At 38.9% G+C, this 27653-nt stretch overlaps 1 protein-coding gene across 2 annotated transcripts in view; it reads left to right on the top strand.

The window, feature by feature from the left end:
* USH2A (usherin) overlaps positions 1 to 27653 on the top strand; it is a gene marked incomplete at both ends in the record, with an annotated part of 756807 nt that overhangs the window by 316766 nt on the left and 412388 nt on the right. For both annotated transcript variants that reach the window (XM_079697601.1, XM_079697602.1), the window contains 2 exons: positions 20138 to 20251; positions 22355 to 22516. In XM_079697601.1, coding sequence (XP_079553727.1) covers positions 20138 to 20251; positions 22355 to 22516 — 276 coding nt within the window. The remainder of the gene's footprint in view (positions 1 to 20137; positions 20252 to 22354; positions 22517 to 27653) is intronic.

Here is a 27653-nt window from a genome sequence, read left to right on the forward strand (position 1 = left end):
CAACAAATTTAATAGAAAAATAGTATTTTTCCTTTGTCAGAGACTTTCATAACTTGACAGATTTGATGGATTTTAAAGTAGCCTTAATTGTCTTTCTAACACATCTATCGGTCAACTCTCTCAAACTTTACTTCAGTTTTTTTAGATTCCTTAGAATCTACAGCCCAAATACACAGCCAATTTAAAAAAAAAAAAAAAAAAGAAAACTGGTATCTTTCACTTCCTTCCTCCCTTATTTTACCCATCCGATAAAAACCCAATCTGATTAAGCCTTTGCCCAGGCTGCGCACTGCAGCTAAGTGGGCTGGAAAACAGTGAGCAATTTATCACTAAAAAGTCTCAATCCCCATTTTCAGATGGACACTCAGTAATGACACCAGTCCTACCATATGTCTGTAATTGCCTTCTCCCATTCTCCTCATTAAATATTTTATATTTTTCCAAACTATCTAAATGCTAACCTGCCTTCCTTATCACACTCAGCTGATAGTCTTATATACTAGATCATCTTAGGTACCAAAAAAACTCCAGAATCTATCCTAAAGAATTTCTGTCACTTTCTTACTACCAAATACATGCATTAATTGCATTTTTTTTTTGACTGATAGGGTAGTTATTAGGGGTTAAGTGAATTAATGAATGCTAAAACATTTTAAAAGGTTTTGGGCATATAATAGGCATCTGCCATCATTATTATTTTACTTTTTACCTTCCTCTCTTTTCCTTCCTATTTTCACAGAGCTTCCTTTATCCTATCAAAAATAAAATCTTCAAAAGTCCTCTGGACCCCAACTCCTCTTGCCTTTTTAGACCTGTTTCTGGTGGTCTCTCTTCCGCTCACATATTTTTAACCTCTGTCTCCTGCAGTTGTTCACAAAGTGTGGTCCTTGGATCTGTATCAACAGCCTCACCTGGGACCTTTTCATTAATGCAAATTCTCCAGGCCGCCCACACCTGCTGAATCAGAAGCTGTGGGGTAGAGCTCAGCAATCCCCACTTTAACAAGCCCTCCTCTTGTGATGCTGGTGTATGCCAAAGTTAGAGCCACTGCCCAGCTGGATTCTGCCCAAGGTCATTCAGACTCCATCTGTCAACACCCATTGTTAAACACAAACAAACCCAAAGCAGTGACAAAAATCTTCCTTTGGTCTAAAGTCCCATCCAGCTATTGTGCGCTCTCTCCTCTTCCCAAACGTGCCTCTACCAAGAAGCATCTGTGGCGTTGTTCCCACTTCTTCACGCGGTCTGCCTTCCACTCCCTTGCCTTGCTGAGGACACCAACAACTTCTACGTTTAAATATCCAAAGAACACTTTACAGTCCTGGTTCCACAGCTCGATAGCATTCTACACTGTGGATTTTTTACTGTCTCTTGAAATGTTTCTTCACTTCTCTGACCCTTCTGGTTCTGGGCCCCTTTTTCTCAGTGTCCTTTGCCCACTGCCTCTGAAGCTTAACTCTGCATTTTGGAGAACCACAGGGTTTAGATCGGGGACCTTTTCTCTCTCTCTTTTGCTAATTATTTTTCCCTACAATCTTGCTCCAGGAAAATCATCGACTCAAAAAGCATCCAGTATCCTACAAACACTATTGACTCCTAAAGGCACGTCCTACCCAGACTTCCAAATGTGTGTATCCAGCAGACATTTGGAAAAATTGACATTTCCAATTGATTCCTCATAATCTCTAAATTTACCATCTCCAACCTGAAGTCCTCCTCCTGCATTCCCAATATCAATAAATGACACCTCCAGCCACCCAGTTAATTAAGCTTGAGAATTTTTCTCAACTTTTACATTCTGTTCATACCTCATGTATCCATGTTTATTGATTCCATTTTCTAAACTAAGTGCTAAATTGATCCATCTCTCCCCTATCTACTGTCCAAGCCAAACCATTCCAATCTCTTACCTGGACAACTATAGTACTCTTCTTTCTCATGAACACCCCCTGGCACATGACTCTAATCCATGGCGCAACCAAACATCATGGCTCTCTCTTTAGAATTCTTCAGTTGCTTTCCACCTCCTCTCTCCCAAATTCATTTTGTCTCAGTTTCCTCTTATTTTCTGGATTTCCAACTTTTGCTGTTATAATTAATACGATTTTTTAAAAGTCTGTATGTAAATCTTTGGAAGAATTCCTGACAATAATGGTAGGATAAACCCCTTGAAATGGAACAACTAGGTCAAATTCTCTTAAAGCATTAGTCAGTCTTGGACTTTGAGGTCAAGCAGACATTGATGCAAACCTCTGCTGCCTACCCTCCCTGTGACTGTGGGGAAATTATGTATTCTCCTGGATCTTTTTTTTAGTGTCTTAACCTATGAAATGGGAGAATAATATTAACCTCAGAAGAATATTAAAGTTATTAGGTGAGATGATATTCCAAGTCTAACAATTTTCAGCTGTGTAAACTTGGACAAATTAATTAACATCTCTGTGCTTCTGATTCCATATGGGTAAATTGAGAATGAAATAACTACCCACCTCATAGGATACCTGTGAGGATTAAATGAATCCATGTATATGTAAAGCACACAGGACAGCACATGACACACAGATCGGATCGCACTGTATAAATGTTAATTATCAGATTTTTTTTTTTTTTTGCGGTACGCCGGCCTCTCACTGTTGTGGCCTCTCCCGTTGCGGAGCACAGGCTCTGGACGCGCAGGCTCAGCGGCCATGGCTCATGGGCCCAGCCGCTCCGCGGCATGTGGGATCTTCCTGGACCGGGGCACAAACCCATGTCCTCTGCATCGGCAGTCAGACTCTCAACCACTGCGCCACCAGGGAAGCCCTATCAGATGTTTTTAAAGCATGTAGCACAGTGCTTAACATATGGTAATTTCTTAACAAAGGATAGTTATTTTTATGTTGCCAAATAATTGCCAAAAAAGTGTACAAATGATACTCCCACCAGCAAGCAGAATGCAAGATTTTATTTTTCATTTCATCCTAGTTGACAAGTTTTACAGGTAAAAGAAACTTTGTAAATTTTCCAAATATATCAGAATATTACTTTAATTTGATCTTACCTCAAATTTAGATTAATAGAGGCATTAAGTATTTTCATTGTTTACTGGTAATTTGTACTTCTTTTATGACATACCTAGCACATTTCATCCTCAATTTTTCTATTGGAGGAGTCACATTTTTCTCATTGATTTAAATATCTCTTTACGTATGAAGAATATTATACTTATGTTTGCCTTATGTGTGGCAATACCCCCATTTTCCATTTATTTTGATTTACATTTTTATGTGCAGATTTTAAAGAACATTTTCTATAGTTAATCTAGCACCTTTAAATGTTTTTGTTAGTTTTCTATGGGTAATATGAAAAAAAAACCTATCCTCGCCATTCAGGGTAGACTAATATTTGTTTATATTAGATATACCATATTGATTATATATATATATATGATGCATATCCTCTGAATTAGTAATTCTAAATTTGAGGTAAGATAAAATCAGAAACGGGGCAGGGAGGCTTCTCACATTACACCAGCCTTGCCCAGATTCTGAAGGATATCTTTCTGGAAGAGAGTACCCCTGAGATTGAAAACCAGTATGATAAACTATTGGATGTTACTGTAGGATATTTCAAGCATGTGAATAGTGTACAGAGAGAAGAAAATTAGAGCACCACTGACCAACTGTTATTTATTTTTATATACCCAACGTGTAAAAAACTAAGGAAAAACTCTCAATTATTGCAACTTGGTCAATTTCTTGGATTTGTCAATTATCAGTTTCTTTGGTAACTTGCTTTTTGTTTGTATTTTTCTTTTTCTTATTACTTTTACATTCATCATTTGTATATTAACCTTTAAAGTCACATTGCTTTAAGTATATCTCTGAAAATAGAATCTAGTTTGATTTAGTTTTACATTCAACTTAAAATTCTCTGTATTTTAGTAGAGGAGTTTAACTCACATTTATTTTTATGATTTGTACAATTGATTGCTCTTATTTCTGTCATCATAGTTCATGCTTTCCAGTTTTGTTTGTTATTGTGTTTCAGTACTTTTTGTTGTTGTTGTTATTCCTTTATTTCTGTTCTTGCCTGTGTGGACTATGAATTCTTTAACTTTTTTCCCCCCAAAGGGTTTTAAAGATGTATCTATTGCTCACAGTTGTGAAATGAATAGACAAGGAAGTACATAGGAGGTAATCTTAAAGATTGTGGAGAACTCTGGTACTGCCAGGTGGACTTTTATTGTGACAAATCAGTCTATTGAGGGAGGGGAGTGTGAATTGAAAAGCCCCAAAGCCAGGCTGAGTAAGTATCAAAGTCAGAGATTTCACAGTAAAGAAAAAAGAATACTAGAAAGTGAGGGGGGAAGGGGGAGAAAGTAGAGAGCCAGAAACCTGGATTTGGTGGAGATGTTAGGAGTGTGGAGATTGGTTGGTGGCAGCTGCTTTGCCAATTAGTTGAGATATAACAAGGTACCAAGAGGGAGGACAATAAAGTAGTTCATGAGTAGTTTTGCTATTGATCTTGAAAGTAATCCCCCTTTAGCATTTCTGAGGTGACATTTGTTGAGGTTTTTATGTTTAATTTTTGGTTGTTAGAGTGGTATTTATTTGAATGAACAATACTGATATTGGATGTATAAGACAATTTAGGTTTGTTGGTTCACATAGGGTCCTTAACCAAGTAAGTGATCATAAAATGTGTTGGTTTCTTTTCATTACATTTTTTTTTTCTGTTATATAATGAGCTCTTCTTTCTTCACATTTGGGTCTTTCTTTGGCTTGGAAAGTTTGCTATTGTGTATATCATCATTACTTCTGGTAAGAAATAACAGTTTCCAATATTGTATATTTCTTCCCAGTTTTTCCTCCTCATTTTAGCAGTCCAGAACACAGCTTGAAGAGTCAAATCAATCTAGTTATGTCACTTATCAACTGTCTGATCTCAGGCAAATTTAAAAACATATCACTGTATTGGAGTTTCCTCATATATAAACTGGGGGTTAAAACCTTCTTCATGTTATGGAATTGTTGCAAAGATAAAAAAAAAACAATGAATTACTTCCATAGAATATTTTGCTGATAAACAGGCACATAGTAAATGTTCAATGAATTAATTATCTTTATACTATTCAGTTTCTGAATTCTGGATTTTTGCTTCATAGTTTTTTTCCTTTTTCATTTTCTGATTTTGGCAGTATTGATTCTGCTGTTTGAATCTTCTGAGATGAGTACTTAATTCTTCTACTTCAGTCTTCTTTTTTTAAATTTATTTATTGTCTTTTATTTTTGGCTCTGTGGGATCTTTGTTGCTGCACGCGGGCTTTCTCTAGTTGTGGTGAGCGGGGGCCCCTCTTCGTTGCAGTGTATGGGCCTCTCACCACGATGGCTTCTCTTGTTGTGGAGCACAGGCTATAGGCACGCAGGCTTCAGTAGTTGCAGCGTGTGGGCTCAGTAATTGTGGCTCGCGGGCTCTAGAGTGCAGACTCAGTAGTTGTGGTGCAGGGACTTAGTTGCTCTGTGGCATGTGAGATCTTCCCGGAATAGGGCTCGAACCCACGTCCCCTGCATTGGCAGGCAGATTCTTAACCACTGCGCCACCAGGGAAGCCCCTCTACTTCAATCTTTTATATGATTTGCATTTGTTCCTCATCCAACTCACTTTGATTTCTGCCTACTTCTCAGTATTGTCACTTTTCATCTCTGTTGTTTGCCATTTACCTTCTGTCTCTTATTTAATGGATTCCAAGTTCTTTTCGATCTTAATAGCATGAAACAGATGACTTTTACATTTTACCGTTTTCCTGAATTAAATCCTCCCCAGAGCCTAAATAGCCTTCTAGAATTTGAGTGCTATGTTCTCTTGTTCCTTTTGAGTTACAGATGTTTTTCCCATTTGTTAAATGCACCCCCCGACACACACACACCTACTTCCACAGTTCACTTGCCCTATCCCTAAATTTACCTTCAGAGTGAGTGTTTGCTCAGGAAAATCAAATCATTTTCAAGTCATTTTACTGGGTACCTAGTTGCAGTTAATAAAACCCTTCACTGGGATTAGGAGGGGTTCAGTTCAGGTAAATTCGCATTAGCCTCACAGCAATTGGTAAAAGTCAACTTCTTTCTTCCCAGTATCGGGTGGAGGAGTGCTGAGAACTTGTGGGCATTTTGTACCCAACTCAGGACCAAGTTTGCCCTGGGCTCTCCTTTAAGGAGTCCATTTGTCTTTGCCTGTTGTCCTTACAGGTATTTCTTGGTATTCTTTTTTTTTTTTTTTTTGCGGTACGCGGGCCTCTCACTGTTGTGGCCTCTCCCGTTGTGGAGCACAGGCTCCGGACACACAGGCTCAGTGGCCATGGCTCACGGGCCCAGCCGCTCCGCGGCACGTGGGATCTTCCCAGACCGGGACACGAACTCGTGTCCCATGCATCGGCAGGCGGACTCTCAACCATGCGCCACCAGGGAAGCCCTTCCTTGGCATTCTTATAAGGTAGTAGTTCTCAACCATGGGTGCACACTGACCCACCTGGGGAGCTTTAAAAAATATTGATGTCCAGGTCTCACCTGCAGAGCCTGACTTTTTGGTTTAGAATATAGCCTGGGTATTGGTATTTTAAAAGTTTCAGCAGGTAACTCCGTTGTACAGCCAGCATTGGGAAACACTGTTCAAACACTGATCACTGTTTGACACCAGTGATCAAGTCTCAATTTTAACCAGAAATTCTTATGACAACTTCCACCTCCCAACTGCAACTTGCAAATATAGGACAAAAAAAAAAAAGAAAGAGAAATGCCTATATAAAAATGATGAGCTATTAAAAGTAAGTAATAAAATTAGCAAAGGAAAATCACAGGACAACAAAAAATTAAGTGAAATGATTCTTGGGAAAAAATGGGAAATTATGGTCAGACTTACAAAATGCAGAAGGCAAAAGAAAAAGAAAAGATGAATATTAACTAAGAGAGCTGGAACAATAGAAGCGTGAGACAGAATATTTACCATTCATGAATTTGGCTACTGGAGGATTAAATGTGATAAATCCCAGTAGCATGGAGAGTCCAAGGGTTAACAGCCCCATTCAGGTACAAATGGGCCCCTTTGGGCCACAGAGTCTGGATTCTGTGCCCTCCGAAGGCCAGGGTTCAGAGCAGGGAGTTCTTGAAAGTTCATTTTCTCAGCTGGTGCCTCAGGGTAGAAAGCCCTGCAGTTATCACTCCAGTGTATCTTTAGACTAGTTGCAAAGGGCTCCAATTAACTCTGCGTAGCTCCTGCTGATTTTCCCTCCAGCACTTTCAACGTCCGAAGCTGCTGCCCAGAGAGACAGCCCTGGCATTTTCCCTTCAAACCCAGAGCTGCTCAGAAAGACCCTTCCCAATCTGATCTGAAATTCTGTCAAGAATGAATGGATTCAAGAATTTGCACATACACAATTTTTTTTATTTCTTTCTTGAAGATGCTTAAACATGTAGACTTAATTATCAGCATAATTAGTACAGCACCTGGCAGAGTGCTAGGAATGTACTTGGTACACAGAAGATATTTTCTCAGTTTTATTGTTGCATTACATTGAGCTAAACTCTAGGAGTTATATTCCTTCTTCGGGTAATGATAATCATATTTATTATTTACTATAGCTTAGCTGATAAACCAATAATAATAATCTTTCAGATGACCCACATAAAGCTAAATTTATGGGAAAAAAAGAAAGACATTTTAATTTATAATGCAACTGATAATATAGATTTTGCTGTGAAGACTGGTTCAGTCCTCATATACAATAGACATTAACTTTCTTCTACCTGAAGCAAGTGGGTTCCATATTGAAAATCTCTCATTTTTCTGTCTCTTCCACAGCTAGTAGTAATAATTAGTGAGTCTCAGCTCTGCTGGTCATAAGGTAATTCCTGGATTGCTTATAAAATGCAGATTCTTGGGCTCCATGCACAAGAGTCTGTGTATTTGGGCTAGGATTGAGAAATCTGCCTTTACCAAGTGTGCTAGTCCGTGCTCTTGCAGAGGTCAGTGGACCACATATTAAAAACCACTGGGGTGAGGGACGTGGCCAGGTGAGAAGGGATCATTTTCACCTGCTGGGCTTGCATTTACCCCTGCTTTGTTTGTTCCTGCCCCTTGTTCCAACAGCATTAGTTTCGTGGGCACAACGGTGGTAGGGCAAGTGAAGAAATAGAGGCAGTGTAAGTAGGGCCTCTGACCCTTAAGGGTGAGGCTTCTGAAAGCTGCTAGTGCAAAGGAAGTGAGAATTACTTGGGATCTCTGTAAACTGCAGATTCTGATTCAGTAGGTCTGGCATTGTGGTGTGAGATTCTGCATTTCTAACAAACCCAACCCTCTCAGCCCCCAGGCCATGATGCCCATTAGAAAGACAGAGAGTTCTCTATTTATATACAAAATGCAAAATGCCCATTAGATCCAGAGAAGAAGGAGACCAGTGCAATTCCACGCATGCAATATAATTGTAATTAATCTCAGAGTGAAGTCTCATCTGTGTGTTTCAGTTACACACATTTAACCACACACCTTGGAAGTGGGGAAGGCATGAAAAAAAGAGTGAAAAAACTCTTAAAATAATCTTACAATCAAAGGATGCTGTCCAATCCTGAAACTGTCAATACCTGTTAGAGGGAAAGAATGTGTGAATAATTTTAGGGTTTCCCAACTATTGACAGAAAAGGGAAACTCTTGTTTGTAGACACCATTGGGGTGTCTACAAAAAGAACGAAGAGCTAAGAGCCATAGAGAATCAGTGATTAATGAAGAATTAGAGGCATACACAAAATCAAAGGCACTGTACTTTACGGGCCGTGTAAGGAGTGGTCAAGGGGACTTTAAATCATGAGTGATTTTTGCCTTATGCCCGACTTTGGAACTTAACCCCAACCATTAGTCCATCCATAAGTAAGATTCTACTCTTCATGTGTATGTATATGCACACATATACGTATATATGTATATATTATATTTGTTATATATATGTATAATTACTATACTTACCTGAGAAGCCTGCAGAGAGATAACTGTAATAAAAACTTCCCTGCCATGTAATTTTTTTTCTATTCAGCTGAGAAGTCTTACTCCACAGTTGTTAAAACTGCCTATGGGGCTTCCCTGGTGGCGCGGTGGTTGAGAATCGTGCCCGGTCTGGGAAGATCCCACATGCCACGGAGCAGCTGGGCCCGTGAGCCATGGCCACTGAGCTTGCGCTTCCGGAGCCTGTGCTCTGCAACGGGAGAGGCCACAGCAGTGAGAGGCCCGCGTACCGCAAAAAAAAAAACAAAAAACTGCCTATGGCTGCTCTTTGTACGCCCATTCTGTTTTTTCATTAGACAGTAAGCTCCCAGAGGACAAGTATCATGTTTTATATTTATTTTAAGTCTTGTTTAGTAACTTGCTCAAGGTAGGTAATCAATACACTTTTCTTGAAGGAATGAAGGAAGGGATAAAGAAACAAGTGCAGGGTTTGGGTGCTAACCCTGTAGTTAATGTAATGTTACTATTGTTTTATCATGCTGAGTTGAATTTTGAACTACTGGTTCTGCAGTTCTATAGTTCTCTAATTTTATGAAATAATATGCAGAACTACCACAACTTAAATATATATTTGGAACTTAACATACATATTCCCAATGGGGAAAAAATGTTGATAGGATGAATAGAATCTAAAAATTAGTTCCCAAACTTACACCTCATAATGAAGCTCAAGGACTATATATTTGCAATTTAAAATAACGGAAGCCATGCTGCTGCAAAGCTGATAATGACACAGAGCAGAAACTATTCATTTATTAAAAACAAAACCATTATCTACTATGTTCTGGGTTAGTGCTAGATGCTACTGTTACAATCTGCTTTTTTTTCCTGATTTTAAAATTTAATGGTAAAATATATGTAACAAGCAGTACTTTCTCTAAAGTATAATATTATATTAAAAATGAGTGTTTTATGGGGCAAAAACAGTAGAGATAAGTTTTTCATTTTTTATTATTTTTTTCTTGAGAGACAGAGAACCCAAAATAACAGTGACTTCAACAAAATTAAGTTTTTCTCTCTCTGATAATAGGTGTTCACAGTTGGTCAATGTAGGGGTAGATGTTCACAGTGCCAGGGATCCACACTCTTCATCGTTTTGCTATGCTATCCTTAGAGACAAGACTTCTGCCTCATGGTCCAAAATGGCTGCTGGAGCATCAGCCATCTAGTTTGGTTTCCGTTCAGCAGGAAGGTGGAATGGTTGAACAAGGATGTACACATTCACTTTAATGACATATTTTGGAAGTTATTCCTCCACCTTTGGTTTCATTCTATGGTTAGAACTTAGCCATATGGCTATATCTAGCTACACGGATTGCTGGAAATGTCCTTATTCAAAGTGACCATTTGCCCACATTAAAGGGTCTTTTTATTTTACTGTGGAGGAAGAGAATATACAATGAGAGTGCATTTAGTGGTCTCTGCCACAATAGGCAAACATCAGAGGTAAATTTGAAAAATTCATTTTGATGGTATTGTTAAAAGATGAATTTTGAGGAAGTCTTTGCCATTTTTCACAGTACCCCATAGATTAATATTCTATATTTGTGGTTTATTACAAACTATTTCTTTAAATGTAAATCTTGAAAGAAATTGGTCTGAAAAAATTCACAGGACAAAAATATGGCCTATGACATAAATAGTAAAAATAGAAATGATGTCATGTTCCTGCTTAGCTAATGTAGAAGAATTTCATCAGGTAATGCACTGTTGATGAGTTAATAGCTTTGTCTAACTCTCCTGAATATATAATGTGCCTGAACTCCTGGTACATTGTGAGAGCTTCAGATGGGGTTTTTTACAAGTTACTCATTTTATTTTATGCAGTAAGAATTTGCGGTGCAGGATTTGGATTTCTTTTTGGTAACATGTTGTATGATGGTTAAAAATGACAGTAATACATCAATTTTGCTGTAGCGTAGTAATCAACTGGGCATGTTGGCCATGCTATAGTGTTGGATATAAATACTTAAGGGTTACTACTCACATTTGATCAAGAAAGGGAACAGTCTCCTCAAGTTTTCTGTTTTCTAACTTTTATGACCATTTTATATTTGTATTGTATCTATATGTGGAACTAATCAAAAACATATATATATATAGTGTTTTTATATATATATATATAAAAAGTTTTTGATTAGTTCCAAATATATATACATATAAAGTGTTATACTCAGTGACACACAGAAACACATATACACTGATGTAGAGTTTCTTATGAATCAGTTGTTTTTGTAAGGGAATACTATAGGCATATACACTCACGCATTTGGAAGGCTAAGCATTTTACTTTCTGTTTGTATACAGTAGGTTTTAGTAATAACTTTGAACCTATTAACACGTTTTCAGATATATTTAAATCAAGTATTTAGTATAAAAGTGTGCTATTATTTTTAGTAATATTTATTCAACACGCCTTCTTTCTTCTTCCAGAACTGGGGCTTAGGTCTAGTAAAGCGGATCAGTGATCTTGGAGTCAGAAGATGTAGGTTCTGACCTTGACTCTGCTGTGGACTTGAGTGACCTTTACACTCTGACCAACAGCAGCCCCCTCTGTACAAAGGGCTCATCCTATCGGAGGCTTTCAGCAGGGGACCTAGGACACTGGTCAATAAGGGATGACTTTCCTTTCTCATTTATTTTTCTTTTCCTCCTGTCTCCTTGCCTGACTCCCTGCTTAGTCAAGTCTGATATTTTCTGGGAGAGTTCTAATGATGTCAGTGACGGCCCTTTATGCTCCATAAAGAGTTCACATGAGTGGGTGGCTTCAAACCAATTGCAGAATTAGAAGGAAAATGACAGAGACTCTGTAGTTCTTACCGTGAAGGCACTGATGAAAAATGTGAGGTTAGCTATAAGCCTACTGAGAGAATCTTAACTGGATAATGCTTGGAGGTCAATTAAAATCACTGTTTCAACCATTCTCTAAGACTAGGATTAGACCCTGTATTTTATTTTAAAAAATGAAAGAATAAACAATTTTGTTTTTCCTATTTGTAAACATTGAAATCCGTTTAGTCTTTGATCCAGGGTGTTCCCTAGTACTAGAAATTTTAAGTAAGGTCAGAAAATCCATTTGCAGGAAATTATATGTAAAACATTCGTTTTAGTTTCCAAAGGGTTACGTTAGGTTTGGGGTAAGCTCATTTGCTGTTCTACCTTTTGATTAAAATGAAAATTGACTTTCATTTTATAAACCTGAGAGATCCTTATTTTTATTTAAACTATTACCCCAAAGACAACAACAACAAATGCCACTTTCCTAGGCTACTAAGAACCAGAGGAGAAGCATCCTGGGTGCGTTTCCAGATCTCTGTTAGACCATTGAATTTTCATCCATATTTAACAAATGCCATTATTCAGTTTCATGAGGTTACTGTGTCACAATGTCTGTGTTAGAACTTTATTTTCAGAGGTTCCTTTAAATGGGCAGAAATCACGGCATGTTGGATTGATTTAGTCTCTTTCGTCCATCCACTGGGTTAGTTTGTGGCTCAAAACTCATTCTGAGATGTAGCACACTTAAAATTTAGGATTTCTCAGCACTGCAGCAGAATCTTAAGCCAGAAAAGTCCCCATCTCTCTGCTCTCCTTCCCCTGGCTGGCTTCCTGTTAAAAGTGGGTTCTTCTACTGTGTCCCTAGGTAGCAGTCTCAGCTCTGCCTGTGTGGGATCCCTTACCAGATGGCCCTCTTAATAAATGCCTTGCTTTTCCCCACCCTCACTTTCTTGATCCAAATGTGAAATGCCAGCAAATAAATAAGAACATTGTACTCTGATGAGTTCTCTTGAGATGGAGGAAAGCCCTGGGGAGGGGAAGCTAGAGACTGCTTTTCTTTTTGCTGGACAGCTCCTAATTACTGGCCAGTAGGTAGAAGACACTGTTTAGACAATAGAGAATTTAAAAGTAAAAAAAGAGGGAGAGAGAACAAATTCTCCATCTTATTCCAAATGCCTTTGCTAACAGGAAAGTACACTTGGATTGTTGGAGTCCGTTTTTGAAATATTCTGCGTGACCTTTGCATGGGGACCACAGACTTTGGACTCGGGGTAGGTGATGGCTGTGTGCAGATTTCACCGTCAGACTCAGAGTGCAACAGAAATGGGTGGGTAATGAGAGCAGAGCAGCCAGTTCTTTAATTGAATTAAAAGCTGGGTGACATCAATGCAGACACCTGTCCAATTACAGACAGGCCAAGGTGTTTACCGTTGCTGTACAAGCGATTCGAAGATGACAGAAATCTTTCCGCCCACAGATTAACATAATGAAGGAGAACAGATTACAGTGGATGCCGGCCAAACACCTAGGCTGGCAGCTGAGGGTGGGGTGGAGGAGGGGGGAGGAGTGTGCTCAAGGATGTAAATAGACACAGAGTCACTTTTTCTTCTCCAAAACGTGTTGGCCTTTGAAAAGGATGCCATTTTGTCTTGTGTCTCAGGCTCGGTTTCCAGGCCGAGCATTTATACTTGTCTGCATCGAGTCAGAGTTCATCATAAAAATCTCGGTGTCAAAGCCAACTCCTCTGTTGTTTCCCTGCTTCTCAGCATACAGTTTTATTAGAGGCGCAAAAGCTTGCACAGCTGGTGTCAGCTCCACAATGCTTTTCTCTTAGGTAGTCAGGCCACCTCCAATTATTAATATTTCTCTTCCGCTCCTTTGAAACTTGAGGTTAGAGCACAGGAAACCACGTGTTGGAAATAATAATCTATCAGTCAAAAGAAACAATGTCTGTTCCTTGGCTAGCTCCCTGGAAAGGGTAGGACGGGAGTGAGCATCTCTTAGAGTGAGGCAGACAGCTGAGTGAGCTAAGAGGATGAAAGGTCTTTATGTTTTGGGCAAACATCAAGGGTCCACCTTTGGTAAACCATCGTAATAACTGCTGGAAAATAGGACAAGTAAAGAAGCAAAAGGTCATACCCTCTGCATTCAAGGAGCTCCCAAAATCATTGCGAAGGACTTTAAACTGCACGGTTCTCGAGGAGAAGGCTCTTCCCCTCTGCTAGGCAGAAATCCTCAGAGCACACAGTTTGGAACCTAATGCACTAGGGCTCTTCAATTTCCTCCTGTGATGTGCTGCCACCCCTTAAATCACGTTCTTGCCCCTGCTCCTTTGGCTTTTGGGCTTTCTGCACCCGCCGAGGTCCACAGGACTGCAATTCAAAGGGACTATACTTACTTTACTTCAAACTCCCTTGGTGTGGCCCATCAGGATTTCTCAATGTTAAGCATTAATGCAAAATGCATTATCGCTTAGCGGTGAGAATTCTGGTCCTGCTGGTGCCAATGATTTTAATCCGGATACCAACACTCCTGTGTTTCATGGGATCCTAACACTTTTAAGACATCAATAATGCTTCCTTTATACTTATGGAATGTTTTTTCAGCTCACCCCCTTCCATTATCAAAAGAGACTGGCAGGTTTCCTGACATAGTTGGGACCATTTTCTCATTTCACAGAGTTTTGCGGCTGAAAGGGAATTGGAGAGGTCATCTGGCCTGCCTCGAGGTAGGCACCATCTCAAATTCAAAGGGTAAAAAGACTCCTCTGTGATGTCTGCCAGAGAAAAGGGGCTCCTATCCAAACCAATCTTAAAAGTTTTCACCGTCAGGATATACTTCTTTATTTTAAACACCCTAAGGATCATCAAGGAGACTACCCCATTTTATCTTATTGGGTTTTCTGTGGACACAGAATACAGTGTATTTGCCATATTTTTCTCTCTGGGATTCCTTTATAAATATGTCACTCTGTATGTTTTTCAGTATTCTTTTAAGTATAATACTGAAATATACTTTCAATGATTATCCTTTTTTTCTCTTTGCCTTTAATGAAATATAGATCCCCTATCATCTTGGACTGGCAGCTCTGGATCTTATAAATGCCCTTGTCCACTTGACATGTATGCAAGCATTTTGTTTTATGGATTTAATCTGTGTATTATTGTTATCATGAAGGTCCTTCTAGCTCTAATATTTTCTCAGATTAGAAACCTTGTAAAGATCAGCTGTAGTCTATAGTACCTCTCCCAGAAGCATATAGAAGGAAACTTGATAAATAATTGTTTGGTAATGATATGCTGTCATAGTAGTACCACTTTTTTTTCTGGAGAGTATATAATCTGACTCTGACACTTAAAGGAAGACCATTTGGCCAATCACTCAATGGTCTCTAGGGATATATCCAAGAAAGAAAGGCTACCTTGCCTAGTCTTGGGGAGAGTATGTTTATTTGTTGGTAATAGCAGAACTTTTTATAAGCATTAACTTGAATCCATCCTGGTAAACTCTCCATACTGAGAAACAAAAGAGAGAGACCGCATGTCTCAGGCAATAGGATGTCTTGGTCGTTATTCTGATTTAGTGAGGCCTACCTGGTTGACCAGCCCCTTCTCCTACCCCAACCTCAGTGTAACCTGACAAGAGGAGAGAAAGTGCTCAGTCATTACACTGCTCTTCTTACTGAAGTTGATGATACTAACCTGTATTTAGGGGAAATTATTCTGATGGTTTGACAAACTTTGCCTCTGAGACACAACATTATGAGCAAGATTCCCGCTGCAAATAGGAAAGAAAGGCCACCTCAGACTCAGAAAGTACGGTACGTTTTTTGAAAATGTGATCTACAAGCCACCCAAAACTTTCTACCTGCGATTCGAAGTTGGCAAGAGAAAAAACATCAGCTTTCTTCTCCTCCTTTTCTGTTTTCTATTTTGCAGCTCTCATTTCTCAGTGCTTATTATTATTGTTTCACCTGCCCGGAGATAGGAAATGTGAGCACTTTGATAAATGGCCTGAAAGATGATCCGGTTTCTCTCCAGCATCTTTCTTTCAGAATATTGGGATTTTTCTATGAAATACAATTTGGTAAACTTCTCTACCAAAGCACAAACTGAAGAATGCAAGTTTGCTGAGAGGAAGATTGCCTGTTTTTTAAGGTCCTTAAGGTTAAAGAGGGGAAGAAATTAGCAAATGAATTTCATGATAAACATATACACACAAAGTGCCTCGTTTAATGAAGGCAAGAAAGGTTAAATAAAGCACCGAAGACCGTTTAGTGAATGTGAACTCAGTATCTGGGTTGACATGATCCTTCTTCTTTTTTTTTTTTTTTTTTACATCTATATTGGAGTATAATTACTTTACAATGGTGTGTTAGTTTCTGCTTTATAACAAAGTGAATCAGTTATACATATACATATGTTCCCATATCTCTTCCCTCTTGCGTCTCCCTCCCTCCCACCCCTCCAGGCGGTCACAAAGCACTGAGCTGATCTCCCTGTGCTATGTGGCTGCTTCCCACTAGCTATCTACCTTACCTTTGCCTTCTTGTTAAGTTGGTATAATAGTCACAATTCCAACATTGCACTTCAGCTGTGATTTGGAAAGAAAGAACGTCTCAGGGAACGTATTTTGCAACATAATGGAACTGCTTTTTATGTTTCCCAATGATAATTATCTGGATGTATGACACACCTTCATGCTAAAGATTGCAGAGCATCAAACTGTATGCAGCCACTGTGCCTTTTGTGACACAATATATCTGTGCCCCAGCTAGGTCAGGACCACCTGTGAGAGGCAATGCCACCTAGGTTTTTAGATGATGAACAAAGGAAACATTTCATGTCCCAACATATTTTCCTTGCTCACTGTAGGATTAAAATTTTTATTTTCTGGGGCCGATTCATTACTTGTTAGTATGGAATTATACTAATTCAGACATGCAACTCATCTTATTTAGACTTGTAGTATTGATAGATTTGAACTTGGCGATAGGAAAGACATGACAAATGCCAAAGATTTTAAAAGGATAAAATGGCTGGGATATATCTCACAAGGACATGTTAGTTTTGAACCCGGAATTTAGGGATCATGACAGAGGTATTAAGAAATGGGAAAAATGGTAGTGTGTATATGTTAATCCCAGTCTCCTAATTTATCCCTCCCTCCGCTTCACCTCTGGTAGCCATAAGTTTGTTTTCTACATCTGTGACTCTATTTCTGTTTTGTAAATAAGTTCATTTGTACCATTTTCTAGATTCCACGTATAAGTGATACCATGTGATATTACTCTTTTTCTGTCTGAGTGACTTCACTTAATATGATAATCTCTAGGTCCATCCATGGTTAACATATACACACTACCATGTATAAAATAGATAACTAGTAAGGACCTACTGTATAACAAAGGGAACTCTACTCAATATTCTGTAATAACCTATATGGGAAAAGAACCTAAAACAGAATGGATATGTGTATATGGATAACTGGTTCACTTTGCTGTATACCTGAAACTAACATAACATTGTATATCAACTCTACTCCAATAAAAATTAAAAAAAATAGGAAGCGGGGAGTTTGCAAAATAATTTCGACTGTTGGGTCTGGATTGGGTCAGGTTGAGAGTGAAATGCTAGCTGAACATCCACATGGGATACACGGCCTGCAGGTAGAAATGCAGAACCAGAGCTTGGAGGAGAGGTGAAGTCTGCAGATATAAATGAGAGACGAGGCTTGATGAACTAATGAAGGCAAATGTTTAGAAGAAGTGAACTAACAAAGGCAAGTGTTCAGAAGAAGAAAGAAGCCTGAGGACCTGACCTTGTAAAAGAAAGAAAAAAATTTAAGGGACTGTGAAAGGAAGTTGAGTTGGTCAAGCAAAGCAAGGAGCCCTGAGTTATTTAGGAGGACTCCTTGGGAAAATTCCATGGCCCAGACGGCAGCTGTACAAGGCAAAATCTAGTAAGTAGAGGAGAATAAGGACTGCGGAAGGGTTACTTGGTCTGGTGTGTAAGGGATCACTAGTGATCTTGACAAGATAAAAATCAATATTTAATAGTACAGTGCAGGCAGACACTGAGTTGGAATGGTAGCATAGCTTGGGCTACCAAGGCTCTGTGCTAGAGTTCTCCCCTTACACGGCTCTGCGTTGTGCACGTTATAGTCCCAAACTCATTTAATCTTGATAGTAACACTTTGAGGTGAATACTGTAGTATCCCCATCTCATATACCCATGATACTATATTATCCCTATGAGGCCTCTTCTTCGAGATAGATACAATCATTATCTGTTTACAGATGAGGAAACTAAGGCACAGAGGTCTGAGCAACTTGCCCAGACCCATACAACAAATGAGTAGTAGAATTGGCATCTGGACCCGCGCAATCTGGCGCAAGCATCTTTGCTCTTAACCACGACATCACTACATGATGAAGATGCATATGTGATGCTGTAAGCTTTCCTTTAAGACTTTTAGTGGAAGGAGAAATAACCTCTTTTTAAAAAGCGAGCTCAGAATGTGGGTCATGATCTGGGAGATTCAAGAGGAAATGACAGTCACAGTGGCAGGAGTGAGGGAAAGCAGAAGGTGACAACATGAAGGCGTTTTGAAATTAGAGCTGCATTTGGCATGAGATGGTCACACGTGTAGGTGTGTTAGTTCATTGGCTTGCTGTCTTCTTTGGCCCCGGGCTAAGATGCTGGTGCCAAGTGCAGCCAAGAGGGTTGGGTAGCCCAGAGGGATGCTTGGGGGAGCTGCTAGAATAAAGACTTGCAGGCAACACTGGGGACTGAGGGCAAGCGAGAAGGGCCAAAGCAAACAAGGGCTGTGGTCTTTGCTTCATCCGGATCTTTGCTCTTTTAATATTTTATCCTTTCTACTGGGGAAAGGGAATAGGCAAACGTGTATTTTAAAATTTGTTGTTGAATGATGCAAGCTGTCATCAATACCAGTTCATTAAAACAATCAAGGTTTACTTGATAAAAGGATATTACGAGTAGGACCATCTTTTCATAAGAATGATGACAGTCTATGTGATTAGGGATTAAAACAGCTCTAAAACCTGCAACAGAAAACAATGGTGAGCAAATACAGAAATTATATTTTGGATACTTCTTTAATTCATGGGATTATCTAAATAAAGAGCCTCTGCCTTGATTATAAACACCGGTAAACAAAATGTGTTTTAGTTTCTGCAGGCACCTTTAATTGCGGAACAAATCTTATATATCCACCACCAAGTCACGTTAATTCAACACTTCTGTGGGCAATGCTTCTGTTTAAGACAGGTGTCTTAATTAAATAAACTAATAATTTTGCAAGAAGTACAAAAGCATAATTATTTAATTGGCTAATTTTTCAACTATGTTCATTGGCATATTTGTTAGCTGCGACGTGCATAAATAGTTTGTATACATGTACCCTACTGTTAAAATAATGAAGTCACTCTTGGGAGTAGCATCTCCTAATGTGTGTTAATAGATGTCGCATAAGAAGCGCTCTCTAGTTAAATAAGGTTGAAAAATGTGAGGTAAAAGAAAATGAGATAGTTTTGTTTCTGCAGGAGGTCTAGTATCCTGAAATGGGGTGATGGCCGTCTTCACTATCAGGTACACTGGGCTCTGCTTTACGAACAAATGTGGAATCCCCCATTTTTACAGGGGAAACATCTCAGGGGCATTAGCAGCTGAGAAGCACATTTGGAAAAATGCTATTTAGAGCTGTCTTAACAATAAGCAGGTCTCTCTCTCTTTTTTTTTTATTGGAGTACAGTTGCTTTACAATGTTGTGTTAGTTTCTACTGTACAGTAAAGTGAATCAGCCATACGTATTCCTATATCCCCTCTTTTTTGGATTCCCTTCCCACTTAGGTCACCACAGAGCACTGAGTAAAGTTCTGTGCTATACAGTAGGTTCTCATTAGTTATCTATTTTATACATGGTACCAATAGTGTATATATGTCAATCCCAATCTCCCAATTCCTCCCACCCCACCCGCTTTCCCCCTTGGTATCCATATGTTTGTTCTCTACGTCTGTGTCTCTATTTCTGCTTTGTAAATAAGATCGTCTATACCAGTTTTTTCAGATTCCACATATATGTGTTAATATACAATATCTGTTTCTCTCTTTCTGACTACATTTCCTCTTGCTAGTTGCACCATTCTGCAATCAGCACACAGGCAGGAAAATGAATTAAAGAAGCATATGTTTTTGTTTTCTGTATCTCTGTGTCTCTACCCCCCTTTCTTACACACACACACACACAATACTCTGTATAGCTTCTTCTGGTAAACATGCAAACCTCTTTTTGTCCCCTTTCATTACAGGCATATTGACAGGCTTGCTACCCTTCAAAAACTATGCAGTAACCCTAGCTGCTTGCACTTTGGCTGGCTGTACCGAGAGCTCGCATGCACTGAACATCTCTACTCCGCAAGAAGGTAAAGTAATTTCAAAGGTCTTGACTTCCACATTTCAGTCATGAATAATAAAATAGGAGAAGAGCTAAATGCTGCAAGGCCATTTGCTACAAAACCCCAACCTAATTTGATGACAAAGTGCATTGCCAGGCCATAATCGCTCCATTTTTTGGGGGGGAGCGAAAATGAATCAAACTCCATACCCTTTAATGACATGCATCTTTAATAGCTGTAATGCAGATTAATGGGCTTTTTAATTGCTGTTACATTGTTCATGCAAGAGCCTTGTCATTAATATGAAGCATCTGAAAGATTAATGAAAGCTTCCTCATTTTACTATGGCTCAGAAGTAAATCTAGAGACAGTCTGACTAAAAAGAATTGATTGTATGGCACAGTATGAAATTGAGAATCAAACGGTTGATTTCCATGGTCTCTTTTAACTGCTAAACACCAGCATGAGCAACAATTATTTCAGTGTGATAGAACCTCCAAACGCCAATCGAGGCATTATTAATCACGGCCTGGTTCCTTCCGACTCAAGTCGCACTTTTGTTGTACTTGGGACTTACAAACTGTTGGCATAAATTAATGTTTCAGAAAGCATACATTTAGGAAGGCAGTGGGAAAGAGAAAATATTTTAGCACTCTAAAGCGAAAGTTTTGCTGAAGCATCAGAATGCATCTCTTCAAGAAATAACAGCTCTCAAAACATTTAAAGCATTGTTACTCCGTATTTCTCTCTCCCGGATGAGAGGGATTAACACATTTCTCTTACTGTCTAGTTGTAAAGTTATTCAGGAGACTTAAAACCTTGATCTTTAGGGAAAAAGAGTCTGTCAGTCTCTTTCTTTTTCACTATCCCTCCACCCACCCTTACCCACTTCCTCTTCTTCCCCCCTCCTTCTTTTAAATCCTTAAAGCAAGTACCACTCACACAGAAAATGTGTAAAGAAAGACAATGGAGGCCCTTCCCTGGCAGTTCAGTGGTTAAGACTCCACACTCCCAATGCAGGCGGCACAGGTTCTATCCCTGATCAGGGAACTAAGATCCCGCATGCCACACCAGGTGGCCAAAAAAAAAAAGACAATGGCTCATCTGATGAAACCAGGACAGAAAACAAGAGTTTGTAAAATCCTTCTTGTGACAATTTGTTCTTCATGCCTTGCACCTGACCTCACCAGACCACCCTCACCTGGGCTACAGCATTGGTGACCCATCTTCTGTGTTTTCTCAGTGTTCTCTCCATCTGGTCTACCAAGACTAGCACTGTTTTTCTTATTGTGTCTTTGCTTCTGCTGAGGCATATATCATTATTCCCTTTTCCAGTTACTTCCACCAACTTCAATATGGCACAGATTGTCCTACATCTCACTCTTTTCCCCACATCCACTACATCCTCTGTCCATGTCTTGCCTGGTACCTCCAAAGCTACTTCACAGCTCAACCCCAGAGGGATTTCTGCTCATTCAGTTCACCATTTTCTTTCCATTATTTCAGGATTTCCCAATTTCTAGTTTTTCCTTAAATTTATTACTAATTTACTGAACGATAAGTATGTTTAGGGTCAATTTCTAAAAGTTTTCTTTAGTTCCTGTGACTCCAGTTCATTGACCATTATAGAAAATGAACAGGCCCCCTTTACTAAAAAAAAAACCTCACATACGTTGTAGTTTTCATATGTAATTAATTCTATATTTTCTGGCTATTTCTACGGCTACATATAGGTTTTTTTATATCGATTATGAACCGCTCTCCCTAGCATTGCCTATCTTAGATCAAAAACTCCTCAAGGGTAGGGATTCTGTCTAATTTGCTTTAAAAGGCACAGCCCAAGTAGAGGTTATGGGTTAATAATACTTGTGATGGAGTAACACAAGGATCAGTAAAGTGAACTAGTGTAAATACTCCCTGTCCATCGTTGAGGCAAATTCTCATAAATTCAGGACAGGTATTTAGTACTCTTCCTAAAGCAATTACTGAAAAGCTGCCCACGAATCAGGAACATTTCCATGCATGAGATTTCCGGTTTATTCCATGATTTATTGGTTTGGGTCTGAAAAGTTTGAATTAGAAAAGTAAACTAAAATTAGACTCTATGTATCTTTTTAATTTTTCCCACAGCACCACAAGAGGTTCAGCCACCAGTAGCCAAATCCCTTCTCAATTCTTTGTTACTCTCCTGGAATCCACCCAAAAAGGCAAATGGTATTATAACTCAGTACTCTTTATATATGGATGGGATACTCATCTATTCAGGCAATGGAGAGAACTACACGGTCACAGGTAAGACTTCTATAGGTATCAGTAAATGGTTATAATCTATATTAAAGACTATATGTTAGTATATATTATATATACTTACAAATTACTATATATATATTATATATATAATATATATATAATATATATATATATAAAATAGGTATCTGAGAATGCAGTTTCAAATGTTGGGTTACTTAGTTTTGTCTTCTGTTAAATCATTAAAATTCCATGACCTTTGTGGTTACATTACATTTACAGTGAAGCCAAAGCTGGAAAAATGGAAAAGGGCTCACGTTGGCTCCCTTCCCCCTCCCCCAAGGCTGTCTTACTGCATGTTCTCTACCACTGTCCCACCACTCCTTACCTGAATCCTTCTACTAATATACCTTTGCACAGGTGCAGAAGGGGGTTTGGAAATATATAGTATCAACACAGCTCAGCATATGAATCCTCTGCCTCTAACTGATCACAAGATTGAAGCTGGGACCCAGTGTGCTCCCCAGCTGTGCTTGCAGTACAGTGATGTCATTTCAGTTCAGTTGATGTCATGTCAATCCAATTGAGGCGATGATGTCATTTCAAACAAATGCCACTGGCACATGAATTAGCCACTTTAAAATCCTCATAAATGTGGAATAAGCTTAAGACTCAGAAGTGTGACTCAGTGTGGTTTGAATTTGAGACCATTTGGGAAGAAACAGTATATCTGCCTAGATCATATTATAAAGTGTCATGACACTTAAGAAAAGTGAATTGTTGGGAACCTTGTGAAACACGAGGCCTGTATTATATATGTTGTCTGGTGCCTGAATGGTGTTTATATTTGTATGGTAATAGTGGTTATATATTTTATGATATTTTAGATATTATATGTGACTATTAGGTGAGACATCATTAATCAAATATTGATTGATGAAAAACTGAGGCCTTAGAGAGATTAAATTCTTCATGAAAGGTCATAACAGGTTAGCGTCAGAGACAGGATTAATTGTTTATGTATTCACTCCTTCACATTAATGCCAGGTACTAAGGTTGTAACAGAGAACCAGCCAGATATTGCCTCCCCTCAGCCCCTTGATGCTCATGATTTCATGGCAACACATACAGATGCAGGAATGAGGCATATTGGGCCAGGGCTATGGCATTCATCTAATTGCGTTCTCTGAATTTATTTTTTTTGTATCCTCTCGAGTCTGAGAGGCTTCAAAGCACAAGAACTATTACTTCTGTATTTCATTCATCATGGTTGGATAGAATTCTGTAATACTTATTCTGTGAGGTAGGTGTTATCGTTACCCCCATTTTACAAATGAGGAAATTGAGGCACAGAAAGGTTAAGCAACTTCCTTCAGGCCACACAGCCTGTGAGAGGTAGACTTTGATACCATCTCAAGTATTCTGACTAATGATGAGTATGCAGTCTTAAAACAAGTTATCTAACTTCTGAGACTTAGTTTGTGAAACAGTAAAATAGAAATAACTGCAATTTTCAGGATTTTGAAGGGACTAGAACTATAAGAACACCTAGCATGTTCTTAGTAAACTTAGTAGCGAGAACTAAACTAAAAAATAAATACTAAAACTAAAAATAGATTACCCTTGCCCTAGGATTATCTGAAGGCATTATTTTAACTAAAAGTTATTGGCCATAGAATATTATTATTTCAGAAGAAATGAAAACACATCATGGAGTGAACTTTACCCACATATTAATCATTATTACACAAAATACTTCTGTAGAACCAAAATTGTCATCATGCATAATGGGGAAAGCACACCTCTTAAGCCCATTGTAGACATTTCCTCCGAGAAGCCTTCTCGGACTCCCAAATATGAGTTAGGTATGCCCCCTGTGTGCTCACTGAGTGCCTTTATGCCCCCTCCCCTTTTTTTGGTTTGCGTTGTCTTGAATAAGGCTGTTTGTTTACTTGTCAGTTTGCCCTACTAAACCATGGGCATCATAAGGACGGGGCCATGTCTGCCTTGTTCATGACTGCATCTCCCGGACTGATTACAGAGAAGGTATAGAACAAACAGTGCTGAATAAGTGCATGAATGAAGTCAGATGACTCCTGGGAACAAAGAAAGAAGATTGCAAATTGGGGAAGTGGGTGGGGAGTAGCAGTAGGGTGGATTTTTAAAAAAAGCAATAGGGAAAAGAGAGGCGAGAAAAGGTAGAAACCAGAGAAAAAGGAACTAAGATCCCTTTACTGTGCAGAAGCGAATGCTGACCTAGTCCACAGAGAAGTGGTGTGTGATGGCAGGTCTCAAAGTGTGGGCCTTGGGGCTTCCCTGGTGGCGCAGTGGTTGAGAGTCCGCCTGCCGATGCAGGGGACGCGGGTTCGTGCCCCGATCCAGGAAGATCCCACATGCCGCGGAGCGGCTGGGCCCGTGAGCCATGGCCGCTGAGCCTGCGCGTCTGGAGCCTGTGCTCCGCAACGGGAGAGGCCACAAGAGTGAGAGGCCCGTGTACCACAAAAAAAAAAAAAAAAAAAAAAATTGTGGTCCTTGAAGATTTCCAAAATGTGCAGAATGCCACATGAGGTGACACTCCAAAGTCAGAAAAAGAACAGGGTGGAGAGGAGAGGAGGCTAGAATTCACACTGATTTCTCATACCACCTAAAAAATGAAACTAATTCTGTATCCCATTGACTCGAATCCTTAACAGACCCATGTGACTATAGTATCTGCATTGAAAGATCATGGCAAATGTTAGGATAGTATAAGAGATGCCCCAAATATAATATAAAGAAAGTGGACTATTTTTATAGAGTCCTTAACTGTCTTCTCTAACTACAGTGATAATGGTTTCTTCGGTGGTGTTCATCCTTCAGGTAGATTTTTAAAGATTATTTCTCTGATGAGACTCATAACATTTTTTTCCGTGTCCTCCTTGGCATCTCAAAGGCAACTATACTTCTTGTTGCTTTTATCTCCAAATGTCAGAAGATACGAAGTACAGTAGGAATACAGTATTGGTCACTGAGGAGAGGAACTAAGCCAAAAATGATATGATGGGGTTCAAAGTTGCACATGATGATTCAAGTGTCATAGCCAGCAAAGCTGAGGCCCAGAGATGCCAAGAAATCCTAGTCAGTGATTGGAAGAACTGATTCACATCTGGGTCTCTCTGGCCTCAAAGTCCATATATTTCATCTCTACACATGCTACTTATTGAACACATTTTATTATTCCTCACAACAACTCTGAAAGGGAGATGTAAGCTTGATTACAAACCCCAGAGCATCTATGTTAATCTTCTAGGGCTGCCATACCCAATTACCACAGACTGGATGGCTTAAACAACGGAAATTTATTTCTCATAGTTCTGGAGGCTAGAAGTCCAAGATCAAGGTGTTGGCAGGTTTGGTTTCTCTGGGGGCCTCTCTTCTTGACTTGCAGACAGCCACTTTCTCCCTGCCTCCTCACATGGTCTTTCTTATGTGTACACCCCTGCTGTCTCTTCCTCTTCCTTTAGGGGCATCAGAACCATTGGATTAGGCCTCAGTTCACCTTCATCACCTCTTTAAAAGCCCTATCTCTGTAAATCAACTCTACTCCAGTATAAAATAAAAATTGAATTAAAAAAAAAGCCCTATCTCCAAATGTAGTTGCATTTGGGGTTAAGGCTTCAACATGTAAATTTTGGAGAACACAATTCAGTTTGCAATAGCACCCAGAAGTGAGTGTTTTCTGCTGAATGTCCACTTTTCTTGAGAGTCTCCAATGACATGCAAGTTAAATAAAATGGTCTTTTAGATCTCTTTCAACTCTTCCAAGATTTTGTATCTGTGATATACAATACATTTAGGTCATTTATGTCTTTAAAAGTCACCTGTCCACTAGGAATCACAGAAAAGAAGAATGGGAAAGGGAATCTGGCTGGTTGAAGTCAGCCCAGAGAAAACTGATGGAGAAAACTGATCTAGCGTTGGGTCTCACTTTAGCCTCTATAGACACTTTAAATCCTGCCACTTTTCATCATAAAATGTATCCACGATGCTATTGGTACTTGTTGCTTGTCTTTGTGCCAGGATTTTTGTGGCATAATGTCCTTTCCATTCTGAGTAGCTTGTGGATAGAACTTCTATTCTGTTCTGTTCTATTCTGTTCTATTCTATTCTATTCTATTCTATTCTATTCTATTCTATTCTAGCTGGTGCTGTCAGTAATAGCAAGAGTTTAGGGTCAATGAAACGGATCTCTCCAGTGCTGAAATGTCAATTCATAGAGAGACTGAGAAATGAAAGATGTAGTCTACTAGGTTAGAGAAATCATTGATAGCATTTTTTAGTTATCAAAGTAACATATACTTACGGAAGATAATTTAAAATATGCAGATATCTAATACCTGATAATCCCACCTTACAGATAGAAACTCTTAGTATTTGATGTAATTCCTTCCAGCACTTTATTCATTTTAACAAAATTGAGCTATAATGTATAATTTGGAATCCTTGCATATTCCCTTATTATGAATATATCTCACACCACAAGGATTTTTCTAAAAGTGTCTTGAAATATTTTAATAATGTTATATTCCATCTTATGAATGTACATTAATACATTTAACCACTTAAAAATTCCAAATTTCTAATTTATCTCATTTTAAATATTTTATGATAAATATTACTGTACATAAATCTTTGTTTGCTAGATCGCTAAATGGGGAATAGCTAAGTCAAAGGTAGCAAACTTTTTCAAAATATTTGATATACATTTTTACACTGTTTTCCAGAAAAGTTCATAAACAGTGAGTGTTACATCCTTACATCTTTGACAGTTTTACAACCTGAAAATATTATTTTTATGTGCATGTTTAGCTACTAGTTTACTGCATACTTTTCTATGATGATGATTAGCGATTTATATTTGATTCAGCTGATCATAATATGAATGAGCAAAAATTTAATAGGGGCTAAGGATTCAGTTTGAAGCTACTTTGAGAGCTGTGTTTCATACCCTGTTTTTCCTGGCTACAGTCACCTGCACTATTTACAGTTCTTTGTCTCCTACACCATCAAAAACTTCCTTAATGACTTGGCTTAATGTCCCCTCCTAAATATTCAAGGTGCCAACCTTTCTTTTCTCACTCCTACTCCATTTATTCATAGCTTCCTTTTAAGTTTCCACATAGAACAAACATTTTTCCGTTAT

Source organism: Hyperoodon ampullatus, assembly GCF_949752795.1.
Source record: "Hyperoodon ampullatus genome assembly, chromosome: 2".
Classification (NCBI taxonomy): domain Eukaryota; kingdom Metazoa; phylum Chordata; class Mammalia; order Artiodactyla; family Ziphiidae; genus Hyperoodon; species Hyperoodon ampullatus.